The following is a 17,263-nucleotide window of genomic DNA, read 5'->3' on the forward strand; positions in this document are numbered from 1 at the left end:
AATTCCTTTCAAAAATCCAAAATTACTTTGAAATATAAAGTAATCAAATATGAAATTAATTAATACAATTATTATTGCACACACACACACACACATATATATAATTATACACATTTAACTTTATTCAGTGTGTTTGTGGTAGTGTATAAAGCATGTCTCTGCTTTGTTTTCATCCTGATAAATCTGAAACAATACAGTATTTTTTTTAACTGTCCATGGTGCTGAAGTTGAGCAAATTTAATAATATTACTCTGCCTGCGAAACTGACTGCTGTGAGAGGTTATTTCATATACATAATTCTGGAAGATAAAAGCTTTAAAATAATTTCATTACATATTTGAAGATCCATGCCCAAATATAAAGAACCCCTGTTTGTGTTTTTGTGAAGAATATGTTCCAGGGGTAAATTCAGTCTTGTCAGCTTATACTGACCAGGTCTGACAACTTCCTTTCGAACATGTTCATCTGGCTGCCCTGTCAGCTGTTTTTTAAAAGGATGAAAAACGTGTTACAGCTCCCTCGCTTTCCTAATGCTATCATGTTTTGTTTTCTGTCAGTTTCTCCTCCACCTGTCTTGCCATACCCGGGCTGCCATAATTTTATTTCCAGATGCCTTCAGCTGTAGGGATTCATTGGCTCACCAGTCTCATCTGCATAATCCTTGCCCAAACCGTGCAGCTCGAGAAAGACGAGCTTCCCAAATTACATCAATCTCAAGCTGGCCGGCACTGGCTCAAAAACATTACCTGTTATGAGTCTGTGTGTTAACCAGTATGTAAATGAGCACATCAAAGCTTGCCCAACACGTCCGGTCCACAAAAACAGGGTTACAGGGAGGCTGACCTGCTGTCTCGTCTATACAGTTCCTTCTAACATCCCATGAGAAGGATCTAATATATTCCTTATGATGAATGCTGCTGAAGCAAATAGTGCTGAGTCAACCACCTGCTTCAAAAGACCGGTGCTCTGCAGATTCTTATTTGAATGAGGAACAAAAGTTCACGGGAAAGTACTTCAAAAGTTTCCTTTTCAGTTTTCCTAAGGTTGAAGATTTTGAAAGCCGTTTACACTTTAAATATAAAGATGGACGAAGCTGATTGAGAAGAGAGAATTTCATCAAGCCTGGAAAATGTATTCTAGGAAATTGTGAAAGATGAAGAAAATGGGTGATTTTTGTTATAGCAAAAAAATTCAGACGTATATTATGGCATAAATATCAAAATATGGGAGTGTTTTCAAAGCAGAAAATACAGACTGCACAGTCGATCACATGAAATGTCCAAGTGTTTCACCCAAGCATCTGCAATGGATCTGTGCTGTAACCAGTTTTATAACCCAAAACCTATAGAAAACATAATAAATAATGGACAGATAATTGTGAAAATAGATTTTCCTAGTGAACCACTTCTTTTTTCCCAATTGCACTAAGAACAGCCTCATCTTTGGTCTCAACTCTAATATGATTTATTTTCTACCCATGGTACTGGATTTAGACCATTTTTTCTTGGAAGAAACTCTTTTTTTTTCCCTACTCTGATCGATATCAGCATCGACTCATTCCCCCTCTTATAATGTGCATCCTCCCAAAATGTTCACCTTTTCTCCACTGTACAGTGGCGCCCGAGCTCTTTACCTCATCTCAAACCGAATCGGACTCGAAAGCAAAGGTGTCGCCGTATTGATATCTGGCTCCTCTCACATAGTTCATCTCCACCAATGTCTATTCATATTTCCTCTGCCTGTCACCTCAAACCCAATAATAAAGCAGGCAGGTCAGGTCTCACATATCCATCCACTTCAACAGACATCTCCCACTCGTCTACCCCTGGACTCTGGCATTCAACGTTACCTCTGAATAATAAATGGATCTCAGCTGTTTTAACCAGTGCTCAAATGGTTCTGACAAATATTGACCCAGAGTAATACATAGAGAATTCCTAATACATCCTGATTGGCAGACTCACGCCTTCCATCACAGTCAAGCCTCCAACGGCTGAATTACACCATCAGACAGAACGCTTGAAGAGGAAAAAATAACTCATGTCAGGTTATATATATTATCTCGACCTTTGAAATATGGAAAGATAAGATCAATGTTTTAAGCTAAAATTATGCTCAATGATATGTAATGAATGTTACACAGTCTCTGCAAACAGCACATGAATGCTCTCTACTGGATCTATTCAAAGATGTTGAACTACACTATAAGGCTTATTGGATTTTCCACTGTTGACATTTAGTTAGTCAGATAGAGGTAGCAATTAGAGCTTTAGATGAATAAACTGCTTGCTTCCTTCAGCACAAATGGAAGAATTCACTTGTTTCTGAACTGTTTTCATTGAAAGTGAAGGAACTTGTGATGATTGTTATTGACTTTTGCAAAGGCTCTTCTGGCAACCCAGCTCTTTTAAGCCAATATACAGTATAATGCAGAACAAAATAAAACAATTTAACAAAGCAGATAGAACTGTATTCAATTAAAAATTGTACAAATCGATGTTAAATTGTGCAATAGCACCATAAAGATTAGAAAAAGGCAACTGTATCTAAAATTGCTCACCATTTCATACACTGTATAATGTCCAATAAGAGATGTTTTCAGAGTGAATATCTTAATTCTTTACATTGTCTTGTATACCCATAATGCACTCTGATAACACTACATTTAAAAGTATTCAAAAGGGTTAGTACGATTTTTTTTGTCCCACTTTATTTTAAGGTCTTATTCTCGCTATTAACAAACCATAAACTACAACTTCTACCTCAATAAACTTCTAATTTGCTGCTAATTACAGTTCGTATAAGGCAGTCGATAAGTTAAGGTATTGGGTAGGATTAGGGATGTAGAATATGAATAGCCAATATGTGTATAACCGGCATGCTAATAAGCAGCTAGTTAATAGTGAGAATTGGTTCCTATAGTAAAGTGTATATATGAATTATATTGATGCATATTATTGACAATTTATTTTGAACATTACTGTACAATTACTACAAAGTAAAGTTGTTATCATAGTTAACTCTCTGATTAAGGATATTTATGTCAGCATCCAAATAGTTCCAGTAATTATGTTCACTCCACCTCTATTTAGTGCACAATGCACATTCACTATATTGGGATCAGTCAATGAGTGAGCAATTTTGGATGCAACAATTACAACTTCATTGTTGGTTAAACAAATCTCTCCGGTCCATTTCTATACAACGGACTGATGAATTAGTCTAATTCATGACCTGATGGAACGGCGTGTTCATTAAAACGACTGTGCAGGATAATTGTGTCGTTCCGTACCAGTGTTCGTGCTCTTGAATGTTGTTTTGGCCACGGAGACAACGTGCGACTGTCATCAGTTCTGACTCATTTTACCGTTCAAGCATACATAATATGTAACACGATTAAAAGTGAGAAAAATAATCTGAATATCTGTGCTGCGTTTTAAGTAACCACCTACACGACCACCTCCTCAATGAATGTGCTGCCATCGGCTGCTCTGATAAAAAAACTTTATCCAACCTAACAGCCATCACTAAATATTTGAGAATTTTTTTTCACTGAATAAAGAGCACTGAACTGTCATTGAACTGTTTGTATTTTGTTTATATATGTTTTTTGTTTTTATATATATATATATATATATATATATATATATATATATATATATATATATATATATATATGGCAGTCGTGGCCTGCAGGAACATTAGAAGTGGCCAAATCAACAGTTTGATACATTCTGAGAGAGAAAAAGAATGCACTGGTGAGCTCAGCAACATAAAAATGCCTAGATTTCCATGGAGGACAACAGTGGTGGATGATTGGAGGATCCTCTCCATAAAGAAACCTTTCACAACATCCAGCCAAGAGAAGAACACTCTCCAGGAGGCAGACGTGTCACTAAGACTACAAGCAAGAAAAGATTTCACAAGAGAAAATACAGAGGGTTCACCACAAGGTGCAAACGAAGCCAGATTAGACTTTGCCTAAACACATCTAAAATAGCCAGACCAGTTCTGGAAAAGCGTTCTTTGGACAGATGAAATTTAGGTCAAACTGTACCAGAAGTAAAAAGTATGGAGAAGGCTTGGATCCAAAGCATACAACATAATCTGTGATACATGGTGGAGCAGTGTGTCCGTGAGCATGCATGGCTTCCAGTGGCACTAGTTTACTGGTGTTTAGTATATAACTGTAAAATTAAATTGTAAAATGGTTGTAATATATATATATATATTTTGTAGTATTGTTATTAATTTCCAAACATTTTTTTTAAACTACTATCTCTTTGGGCAACATTGCTATCATATGCTTTCAGCGACAGTGCTGGGCTCCTGTTGGTGGCTTGCAGGTAAGCATCTGTTGCTAGTTGAGGAAGTGGAGAAACACCTGTCAATCATGTCACTATCTAGTGAGTACAGTGACTGACTCCCTGCGGTAGGGCACTTTTGTAGCAGCACACACACAAACACTCCGTGGTGTATAATAAATACACCGCATGAGAGGGATTAGAGGCAGGCTAATTATAGACTGTGTATAGCGCACTGGCACTCCTCTGGTAAAGTAGGCCCGCCGCAGGAGGGGAAGCCCACACTGGGTGTGTCAATCACCTGTCTGGATTGCTCACTGCTTCAAAACCTCCTCGCTTTACCTGTCTGGGTGACAAGTAAGCTGTTGTACAGAGATCACAATCATTCTTACATTACTGGCGGCTGCTTTCTCATAAAAAATGCTTGTTGTGTTGGTAATGATTACTTCAGCAGATTTAATATAAATTAAGTGTCATCTGAGACTGTAGATACTGAAATGCCATGCATTTGGTATCAGCAATATTTATGAACACCTGTTAAGTCTCCGTACTCCGTACAAGGGTGAAATGAATGTACAAACATGATTTTGTTTAAAAATAAAATGTATATAATAAAACTACACAAATTTGTTTCACTCTTTTTAAAAATTAGAAATTTTCACTCGTCGTCAGGTTTTGTGAAATCACAAAAAAATGCCCAAAATTTTAGAAAAATCGGTGCTCGTTCACACAAATGACAAATGATAAAGTGTGAATCATTAAAGACCTGATCTGAGAGAATAGTCTCAAAATCCAGCTGTGTGGAATGAGTTCTGATTGAAAAATACATAGTGATAATCTACAGTAGGGCTGGACGAGTCAAAATGTGCTGAAAAGGGCAAATAGGAAAAGTAAGGGTAAACACTGGCAGTGTTCTTATAAGATGAGAGGAATTTAACGCCAAAGTTGCTTCTCAAAAGCTAAGCTAAACACAAGTTCTTGCCACAAATGTTAGCTCTTAAATGTCAAGCCTCATATAAAACTGTAAGATACTGTGATGCACGAGTAGCACCGAAACTGCATACTTAACCTTTAAAGCATATTTTCACTGCAGTTAACCATTGTTAAATTAAACATGTGATGCATCTCACTGTCAATTTTTTTTTTTAAAGGCGACAAAACTACTTAGAAGGTATTCATGCTAATAAAAACAGAAGGTGCTTTGGAGGTGATATCCAGCACATGAACAGCCAGCCACTAGATCTTGTACATTTTCATAACAAGCAGAGCTGAAGTCTTTCCTCACAAAGCCTTCTTGTAATACAGCACATCTCTGTGAGGCGAAGCATGAAGGTTGCACCCTGTGCAATGCAAATGTCACAGGGAAAGCGGGGACGTCAGAGCTTGAAAACGTCCTCAAACGAGCGTGTGTTCTGCCTACCCAAACGTGACAGCATAAAAAGAGCAATGTTTACTAACTAGGGTGATGAACCCCCTGTTGGGCCCCCTCTCCTACTCAAACGGCAGGAGCTGATGACAAACACATTTCTGAACCCCGCTTTGTTTATTTCATTTTTTACCTACTGTTTTGAGAATGAATGATACGAATGAGGTAATCATTACAGTCATCATACTCCAAATAGGAAAGATTGATTGGAATGCAGCCAGTGAAGCGTATACAGCGTCGTGAGAGGTGGAAATGCAGTAACTACGCAAACAAACATCCAGCTCACGTACCTGTGAAAAACATCACAGCTGAATGCATTGGGCCAGAGACGCTTGTTATAGTTGTTATGACGTACGTGCACATTACTCAAAACACCACACGGGAAGCTTCTGAGAACGTCTTGAGCTCAGGCTGGGATCTTTGTATGCTAAAAGATTGGAATGGAAATATTTAGCCTCATTACAAGATTGGTAAGACTCAAGCAAACCAAGAGGAGCGCCAAGATACAAGAGTGCGCTTGAAAATATTTAGTCATGCATTATTCATTATTGTGATTCCTTTCCTGCCTCGAAGCTCATTTCCAGAGTACCGACCATAGTCACGAGACAAAGAAGAATGATTTTCACACTCGAGTTGCCACAGAATTGCCAAACACTGTTCACACAAAAAGGGTTTCTCCCAAATGGGAAGGGTTGAGTCTTTAAGTCGGTTGCAGTATTTAAAGAAGTAGTTCACCACGAAATTAAAATTCTGCCATTACTCATCCTTATGTTGTTTAGAACCTGCATGCATTTTCTTCAATGACATACAAAGGAATAGAATTTTAAGCTTTAATAGATTTTTAAGAGAGAGAGAGAGAGAGAGAGAGAGAGAGAGGGAGAGAGAGTGAGAGAGAAAATAAACAACTGAACATGTTTTTTTGCAGAATAAAAAATTAGAAAATATCAACTTTTGTTCCATAGACAAAATAAAAACATTTGGATTTCAAATAACAGGGTGATTTTAAATAGCAATTTGATAGAAAAATCATAGAAAGAAGAAGTGTGCTGGACATATTTTACCTCAAAAGTAAAAAAAAAAAAATGTAATTCCGCTTAATAGTCACTGCATTCTGATATTATTTTCAAGATAATTCCATTAATTTTTAAAATTACATTTTAAAGTATTTATTTATCAAGTTATATATTATATTGTGAAAATAATTATTATATTAATAAAACTCATTTAAAAAAATCTATATATGAATTATTATAAATACTAGTTAAATACAGACGCATCACAATAAAACGTGTGTATTTGATAATATCACAAACCGAAGAAATTCCTAATGCAACCTAAAAATAGATTACATTTCTTTATGCAAAATAGGACTTTTCTTTTGGTTTCTGGGCTGAAATGTGACACGTTTGATACGTTTGAACAATAACAGCATTTTAATATTTATGTGAAGCTGGATTATCCAGTTAATATTATATTAAACTGCTGTGGGTTTGTTTTTATGTTTTACGCTCCATACATATAGATGTTCAACAAGAAAATTGCCTTGGAGCTACTCTGTTTTAAAGTGACAGAATGATCCTGAAAAGGGAGTCCAAAACAAACAGCTTTAACAAATCAAGATGTCAGCTGCAGACGCAATAATGATCTGTGGTTCAGACATGGAGTCTTCACACACACACACACACACACACACACACACACACACACACACACACACACACACACACACACACACACACACACACACACACACACACACACACACACACACACACATCTGATTAGAGCATCTCAAGCCATGTACGAGCCTCTCGGAGTTGAAAAACACTTGACCTTTGAAAGTCAAAAAGCACTTTATAGTATACATTATATCAGAAACCCCTTGCACTCCAATGCTTAAACATAGGAGAAGCATCTTAATATTTACTTATTCTTGGTCTGTCACACATTCAAAGCACTACAGACATTCAAAGGCTCTCTCTGGAGACAATTTGCATTTGAGAAGCATTGGACACTGAGTAAAACATAAAAACATATAAACACATGGCATTTACCTTGGTTAGAGGTATTGTTGCTATCTCCCCTGCCTTTTCAGACCTGCAAAAAAATTAAAGAAAAAAAGAAATAAAAAACATGCATAAGTGACTACATGTGTAGTACAGCGTATTACTCTCAAATGAGAGATAGTTTAACTCTATGACACTAAAATCCAGTTCTTTTATTACTCCAGCCACACTGAAGAACATTCTAGTTAAGCGGTCAAAAGCCTAAAGGCAAGGCCAAAAGGTTGCTGCATGTGGAGCATGAATTGAATCTGTTACAAGCCTCCGTAAAAACTTTTCTAGGTTTGGTCCACAGGGTAAAATGTACCTCCGATCTTTCAAACAGTCACCCCTCTGGGAATGTGTGGACTGATTCTCCATTCCATTTTCATTCACTGTTGTGTCTTATAAAGTCCTTGCTTTTGGCTCAGTCCCTGCGTCTTTGAAATTCAAATAATTTTTTGTGGCTTTGTAGCTAGAGGGCTGTATTTCAGAGCTGCTAATCTGCTTTTGGAAAGAGGAAGCCTGCAGTAATACTTGATGTCTGGCCAGTTTCAAATCATCTAGGAGGTTATGTCTGAAAGCTAATCAACGGAGGAGATTTGACCACATACATGGCAAAAACTGGAGAACTAACCTTAAATACATTGTTTTGTTCCTCGTTGGCCAGAAAAGAATTTGAATTTGACTTTCATTTAATCTCAGTCATATTTTAACTTCAACCAAAGGGGTGATATAAGTCAACTAACACAGTAACTCACTGCTCTGTCCTTCCATACGTCACAACTAATGAGGTCTGGAATTTAATTTAAATTAAAATTAAATAAAATTTATGCATTTAGCAGACGCTTTTATCCAAAGCGACTTACACTGGATTCAGGCTAACAATTTTTACCTATCATGTGTTTCATGGGAATCGAACCCCCAACATTGCACTTGATAACACAATGCTCTACCAATTGAGCTACAGGAACACTTTTTAATGATATATAATAAAACTTAAACCTTTACCTTTACAAACCCCCTTCAAATAAATAAAAATCTTTGTCTATTCTATTATTAACATATTGGCTATTTATTAATACTTATAAAGCTCATATTCTACATCCCCAATCCTAACCAAAACCTAAACTTAACCACCTTACTATTATGCAGCTAATGAGCAGTTTGAGGCAAGAGTTGCAGTTAATGGTTTCTTAATGTCAAGAATTGGACCTTAAAATAATGTGTCCGTTTTAAAAGCAATTCAAAAATCAATGAATCAATCAATCTGGTATTGAATGGCTACAAATGGAGAAAGCTAATGGGTCGTGCTATCCAGCTAAACCTCATAAATAAATATTCTGTATTTGCGGATTTTATTAATACCCTTTTAATTACCCTACACACCCCATGTTCTTCGACTAAATAAACCGGCACACAAGCATCCAGAGTAAAGACAGCAGATCAATATCAACAATGGCATTATCAAATTCAGTCCAAAAATAATAAATAATTACAGAAAATACCTCTGCTCCAGTTGTAAAAAAGGCTTAACGATTGTAGACAAATCAGTCGCACGGCTGACAATATAATTGCCTGCGTGGAAGAAATATTGAATAGCTCCACTACAGTGCTTTAAATGAATAGAAAAAGCAAAGCTCTGAGTCAGTGCTTAGAATCCATCAGCTGTATATAATCAATGAATCCAGAGGTTATCAAACGCAAGGCAATGTCTGAAGCAGGCTGACCCTCTAGCTGTGGGGTAATGCCTCTGCCTGCTAAAGTATATCTCGTTTTCAATAATGGAGGCCGCCAGATGAGAGGCAGTCAGGCCTTTAAAATATTTAACCCTGGCTTTTGTAAAAGAGACGCATAATGCAGTGGAAATGACATTCTCTGTAACTGTGGCGCAAATGAATTTCTCTTGGCTTTAATTATTTCTTTCCTCCCACTCCCCTGGAGTCCTCCTCTCTGCAGCCAGAGGACTGTGCGCAACGTTTCGTGTCTGACCTCCATTTTTAAACATTTCAACAATTCTGCCGGGAGACCGAACGCCCTACATTTCCCACCGAATCCCTTGCGTCTGCACACCCAGGTGTGGACCGCATTGTCCCTAGGTCTTGATGGTGCAAGCAAAAAAAAACTAGAGAACTGTGTGCACATTTAAATAAGCCGACGGAGTCAAACTGCTGTTAGGGGAACACATGAAACGGCTAATTGAATTGAATGGGCAAATGAAAGCCTAAACTGAATGTAAAGCAAATTATGAGATGAAATCTACCACTACAGCGTTTGGAGAGCCTCTAGAGAGTCTCACTACACATGGCGGCCCTGAGGGGAGGTTTTTACTCATTAGCGAGTTGTAGATCTGATGCTGAGAGTGAGAATGACAGTGAGCAAGAGAGAAAGACGGCCACAGTAAAGAAAGACAGATGATGAATGAGGTGCTTATTCTGGGATCAACTCATAAACATGTACTTGAAACCTGTAAACAAACAGCAACATATTGATTTATATATAATTGCAAGTTTGATGACATGCATTCACGGATGCGGCTTGTACTACGTGCGTAACAATGCACTCACACGCAAACAGTGCTTTACGACCTCGAACACATTTGCAGTGAACCTCAGCAGATTTTATTTTCGAGGTGTTTATGCACCTGATAATGGAGTTAGGCTCATGCAGTTGGTCGTTTAACCTCCAGGGGTCCCTGTTGTTCTGCGGATCCCTCACTCAGAGTCTTATCATTCCCTCTCTTAACTACCTCCGACACCTGTCATCATCAAGAAAACATTCACATATTCAAAAAGCAGGGGTGTGCAGACAGCTAAATTAAATTATTGTCAAAATACTGACATGAAGATCTGTTTCACTGCGAATATAAAGGAAATATTTTGTGTAAAAAAAGAATTAATCAAGTGGAGGGCATTTAAGAGCAAGCCTTAAATTTTCCCCTCAATGTAGTATTTTCTAAATTAGTCCTGATACGGCACCTTTAGATACTGTTTGAATAGTTAGAACAGCATAAGTCTTCACCATTTATTCTTTTAAGAGCGCCAACAATGGCTTTCAAAGTAAATTACAGAGTAGAAGGGCCTTGGAGTAAAATTGGAGTCTAGTAAAGCTTTACTTAAAAAAAAAAATGATATGTAAAAAAAAAAAATCCACAGATGAGTGAACAGAGTTCACTGAATTCCCTTGTCAGAGTTACATCAAATGCGCACCCAAAACGCACTTTCATTTTATTCCAGAAATCCATTTCCCTAACTCCATCTTTCCGCTAGTTTGGAGCTGGCTGGATTACCTCGACAAACCCTGCTGATATAAACCGGATGAGAGGGAATGCAAACAGCAGAACTCTGCGATCTCCAGGTAGCAGAATCCATCCGCAGAGAGCTCGAGGTGGAGGGAGGGGCCTAAAACGAGACCGTTTCTGAGGGGAAAAGCTTATTTACAGGGTCCTCACCTGCTTAAGTGCTGCTTAGTCAATCATACAGCGCTCGAGTTGTGTACCGGGGTAAAAATGGCTGCGTGAGGAAGCATCTGGGACCGAAGAAACCGCTGACTGACGTGTCTAATCATGCTACACTATCCACAGTCACACAAACAACTCTGAATCATTAGGGCCAGAAATTTATCTGCTTGTATTACACATGACACTGATCCGAACGGAGCTCATTTAAATATTAACACAAGCCTCATACATAAACACGTACTGTAATGTATAAAGTCCTAAAAAAAGATTCCTGCCTAGGATGTTCTCCATTTCCCCCGTCACTGATAGAGCCAAGGAGACAACGATTGAAAGAGCCCGAGTGGTGTTCGGATTCAGTCTCACTTGCGTTGTCATTCATTGTGCGACTTGTTTCATTCAGCTGTAATTCTTTGTGACTAGAATCGAACGCGCTCTAATTCGTTATCTGTCATTATGCATTATAATATAGAATGAAGATATGGTTTAAACGCAGACGTATAACACCAGAATACAACAGTGCACAGAGCAAAACTAAAGTGGCACATCTAACCTCCCAGTTGTTTTTTCACACAAAAAAATAGAACCGGCATTTGTTAGAGAAGACTTTGGCCCATGAAAAACAACACCTGGTAGGCTACACTAAGGCAATCATGACAGCAACCTTCGACTATCATGTCTCCCGAGGCATCTTTACAATTGTTGTACAAGAACCTCAGTGCATGCTGATATAAATGTATATGTTCGCGTGCATGTATGCACTCACTCCTCTAGGGAGATGTTGGAGTAGATAAATGTGTGTGCTGTACGAGTCGTCTCTGTTTGTCCTGCGCTGCTATTTAAGAGTTTCTCCTCCAGCAGTGACTCCACGGCCATCTGGGGAACAATCTCTAAAACTGCCCAACACCTGCGAGAAGGAGAGAGAGAAAACAAAAGGTAGATTTTCAAATGATTCATATGGTACAAAACACAATAAATGTATTATACAACATAAATATATGATACAAAGGTATCACTACAGATATAAATACATAAAGCACATATATAATGTATTACTGTTAAATATATATAACATAAAATATTAAATGCCACATGCATAATTCATTGCATGTTACAGTACGTGATGAATTATGAAAAACATACATTGCTGTTCATGTTCATATACTACCAAAAAAAAAAAAAATCTACAAAATACATAAAAAAATAAATTACCCATCAAAAAAAAAAATTACAATTAATTTTTTTTACTGTTTGGGGTCAGTCAAAATCTATCATGATTTCCACAAAAATATTAAGCAGCACATCTGTTTTCCACATTGTTAATAATAAGAATGTTTATTGAGCAGCAAATTAGCACATTAGAATGAGAATGATTATAGAGATGATATTAGATGATTCTGAAGGATCATGTGATACTGAAGACTGGAGTAATGATGGTGCAAATTCAGTTTTGCCATAATAAATACAAATCTCACACACGCACACACACACACACACACACACACACACACACACACACACACACACATATATATATATATATATATATATATATATATATATATATATAAACACTGTAATATTACTTCATAATATTTTACTGTATTTTTGCTCAAGTTTGAAAACATTCAAAGACAATCAAATGAAATATATTTTTTTTCCCCAAAGGAGATATATTCATTTTGCATGTTTTCTTGCCTCATATACATATTACATGCTAGTGGGAGAAAACCAAGTCCAGACATCATGCAGGAAGACGTCTCTACAGCAGAAAGAACATCTTTCCCTCAAAGCTTTGATAATTAATGCTAAAGTACTTCAACACACTCTTCAGAAAAAGCTCTGTGCTGAAACAGTCTGTGCCTCCAGTGTGTTTCCACAATCTAACTGAAGGTTTGGGAGGCGCATGTTCATCTAACCCTGCCAATCATGACGCAGGTGTACGCATAAATTAATTGCTCGCACTTGTGAAAATTTATGCAGCATCCCTCCACCCCACCTGTAATACATTTTTAAGCATTCTTGAGCCCTCCATCATAGGCCACAAGCCAAATCTGTCTGTCCTTATTCCACTTAAAGATTATATTAACGTGAATATCTTGACACTTTACATATGCACCAAATCACACTGCACCCTCCATTCTTACAACCTGTGAATCTCATGAATACTATTGAAGTTCTGTTCCATCATGTGATGTCCTGCTATTGGCACATTTCCTATGCGGGCCACATTTGTTGCAGGGGGACCTGGTTTAAATGTGCAATGACTTCGGATTTTGTCGTTATCAGTTTTAGAGGACGGACAGACAAGTATTTCTGAACTCCTGTAGCTCTCCTAATCAAAAGTGTGCCGGACAAAGTGGAAGTTATTATCTCTAGATATGAGTGCTTGTGTTTTCAAGCAGACCCCCCTGTACCTGGGTGCTCCACGCAAAGCCGATTATGTGCAGGTCTGCGTCTCTCTCACACCGTGAACCTTGCGGTGATATTTCAGCGAGAAAATGGGTCAATGCCAAGCATCAGCAGGCTGCTGTTGCATATTAATGATGAAGCTTGGCTGTGACAGATGAGATTGGCCCACAAGAGTCCTCTCTCTCTCTCTTTCTTATACACACATGCACTCTCATTCTCTTTGACTACTCTGTTACGAAACCTAGTGAGCTGCCTCAATGTCTACTGCCTAGGCAGCAGTCTTATAAAGTGGCATACTAACTGACATGGAAACACATATGCAACTGATTTGAAACACTCTACATGCTGGTCACATAAATAATAAAAAAACACACGGGAGACGCGACTCACAATTGAAAGTGGAAACACTTCAGGAACTTTGAAGCCATCATCAGATTGGTTGAATTCTACAGGATTTCTGCGAGATGCATGTGTCGCGTTCTTTAACGTTCCACCGGGAAATAAAGATACCATGGCGCCAAACCCTCTCACGAAAGAAGAAAGCCGTCGTGTTTACAACTGTGACAACCAGGGCCGTGCAGAGACCTTTGGAGGGGCAGGTGTTCAAAGTATAAATACAGCAATATATTGTGATGCATTCCTTGCTGATTCACTGATATCAATATGGATGATTATGTATTGATATGGCAGCAAATGCTGTGATGCAGTTTTGAAAAATAAACAGATTAGAAAAGACAATTTTAAATTTAAAAGTAAAAAAATATATTTTCTTTCCACCTAAAAATAACTCTGGGATTAGAAACTGAAATGTGTTAAATTGTCCCAACCTGATGGCTTTTTCTTCTCTGTTCTACAGAATAATTAAGAACAGCGGTTATAGTAAAAACTATAGAAAACATTTTCCTCTTTCTCACCAGCCTCTGTCTCCTGGCTTGCTGTTCCCTGCTCTCTTTCTGTCACGTGTGCCTCTACATTTCCCTCTTTTTCTTCCTCTATCTCCATCTCCTAATCTGATCTATTACTTTCCACTCTCTGTCCATCTAGGAACAAGGCTCAATTTACTATTTCAGCATTAATCTATTATTTTAACCATCACTACTACTCTTGCACCTAATCAATAAGTCCACCTTAAATATTGATACAAAACATAAAAAAAGATTTTACAGAGAGTAAAGAACATTTACATTATCAAAGAACATTGTCATTCAGTCTAGCCAGAGTTCAGGCACTCTCAAAAACTCCCATTAAAATCACTGAAGCACTTTACATTACATTATGCACATCGTACTTTTTGTTGATTCTGGTGAGAGAATTCGCTAAATAATTCAGCCAACTAGCAAGTGAACAAAACACCGCGTTTCAGTGATGACTCTTCTGCACGTCTCTGATTGGCCATTGCATTCATAAGCGCAACAGAATAGTTTCTAGCCAGCGAACGCATATTTGAATTTAGAAGCTGATGTTGTGCACTGAACTATCTTATCACACCGCTGTGATTGCATAAAATATATTACAAATATTACTCGGTTTGGAAGCTGCATTTAAAATCCACTTGGCTCAGAAATCTGAGGGGGCACGTGCTCACTCACTTTGCATGGGCATGACGCCTCTGCCCTCGATGCCTGTGAAACGTTTCTCCCTCAAACAGCACTCTGACGTTACTTCTACACTACAGGCTACACACAGCAATATAAACAACCTATCTGCATGTTCTCACATCACATCGTTCTTTTAAAAAAATAATAATAAATAAATAAACATCAAAATCACTTCGCTGAGAATGAAACACCTCTTACCAGCTTGTTGAAAATATCCTCTGGCAATTAAAAATTGCGCGTGCGCGTGACGAATCGTCCACCAAGGCACCAAGGGTAAAAGGGGCACCTGTCCCCCAACACCCCCACACGTGCCTGGTGACAACGAGTGATTATCAGGATCAACTAAACGCTGGATTTTCAAAAGTATGTGAAATATTTAAAGTTTGCGGCATAGAATCTTCAAAATATGTCTTACACTACACACCGGTCTGTTTTTGTGGCGACATTTCCACGCTTAGTAACGTGACGATGAACGAAACGAACTGTGATTGGTTGTTTAACATGTCGGTCAAACGAGTTCATGGGCGGGCCTTGGCCAGTATGTGAATTCCAGACCTTGAGTCTGAAGTTCTGGCTACCCGAGACAAGTTAACTGCAACCCATTGTTAGTGTCACATTATTTATGTATATGCTAAAACACGGTATCTTCTTTAATTAGAAAAGACCTAAAATGTTGGGTCCAATAATATTTTTTTAAATAACTTTTTTAAAGCAAGGACACATCATTCAAAGGGTGACATGATGGTTTTTCTACGTTCATGCAAGCAATTATACTTAAAACAACAATGACATTTTTTGTTCTTTTAAACTTTCTATACATCAAAACTCATCATGTGACACTGAAGTCTGGGGAAATTGCTGTTGAAAATACAGTTTTGCCATCAAAGGAATTAAATGAATTTTCCCCCCATTATTTACATATTACAAAAATATTTTCCAATTTTACTGTTATTATTTAGTGTTAATCAAATAAATGCAGCCTTTTTCCACTTAATTATTTATTTTTTTTGCACAAAGCAAAAAAAAAAATAAACATTTAATTATAAATTTAGCCTAAATATATCTTAAGAAGCATGTAATGGAACACACTTGTCACCCAGGATGCCTTAAAATGCTGTCTACATAGGCAGCTCACAAGGATTTTGAAAAAAGAGTATACATTCCTTTATCTTGCTTTATATTTTCCTTTTGCTTGGGCTGTATTTATTCTCTTTTCCCTTTATTGTAGTCTTTTTTCCTCCTCCAAATCCATTTCTCATTTTATGTATGTCATACTGGCATTCCCTTTCTATCATCTGGTTCTCTTTCTGTCTCATTCTCCATTTCAGTTTCCTTCAACTCCATGCCTGCTCTTTCTTTCCCTCTCTGTCCCGCTCTTCTGGGGTCTCAAGAGAATAAACATAAGATCGACTCCGCTGGCTGAATGTACAGAGAGGCTTTTGGAGTCGGTTCAGAAGGAGACCTTGCTATGACTGAGAAGAATGATAGCACACAGTATAAAGCCATGGTGGCTGCTACGCTTTCAATCGTGCCAGCTTTACAGGACTATCCGCCTCTGTGCAGAGTTCAAGGATGGGGTCAGGCCATGGATCGATATCACCACACCGTCTGAAATAAACTATACCTTGTGTGTTTCAGTCAAGACCTGTGATGAGTAAAAACAGGTTAATGGAGTTTGAAATGTTAAAATGTAGTATTAAATATCACACATCTTTAATTATGTAAAGCCTTCCTGCTTCCGTTAATTTTCTTTGTAAGGAGAGGTTGTAGACTGATTTAGCTTGTATAAAGCATCAAAAGAAAACTAGTTGTTTAAGTATACCAGATTAGTATACTAAAAGTACAACTGCAGGATATTTTTATGTATTTGTAGTATTTTGAGCATTAAATAAATGTATTTCAAATACATTTTAGAATTTTTATTTTTCACTAGGGTGATATAAATTAGTATGATTGCATTCATACATTTTCATAAGATCTGCATACGGCCCAGTGATGGTTAGGTTTGACGTGGGGACCCTAAT

At 37.6% G+C, this 17,263-nt stretch overlaps 1 protein-coding gene across 3 annotated transcripts in view; it reads right to left on the reverse strand.

Annotated features, from left to right (window-relative positions):
- Positions 1–17,263, reverse strand: part of si:ch211-51h4.2 (uncharacterized) — a 110,032-nt gene that overhangs the window by 38,308 nt on the left and 54,461 nt on the right. For all 3 annotated transcript variants that reach the window (XM_052568849.1, XM_052568851.1, XM_052568850.1), the window contains exons 12-13: positions 11,996–12,136; positions 7,785–7,827 (exon numbers count right to left, since the gene is read on the reverse strand). In XM_052568849.1, coding sequence (XP_052424809.1) covers positions 7,785–7,827; positions 11,996–12,136 — 184 coding nt within the window. The remainder of the gene's footprint in view (positions 1–7,784; positions 7,828–11,995; positions 12,137–17,263) is intronic.

Source organism: Carassius gibelio, chromosome B11 (assembly GCF_023724105.1).
Source record: "Carassius gibelio isolate Cgi1373 ecotype wild population from Czech Republic chromosome B11, carGib1.2-hapl.c, whole genome shotgun sequence".
NCBI classification, from domain to species: domain Eukaryota; kingdom Metazoa; phylum Chordata; class Actinopteri; order Cypriniformes; family Cyprinidae; genus Carassius; species Carassius gibelio.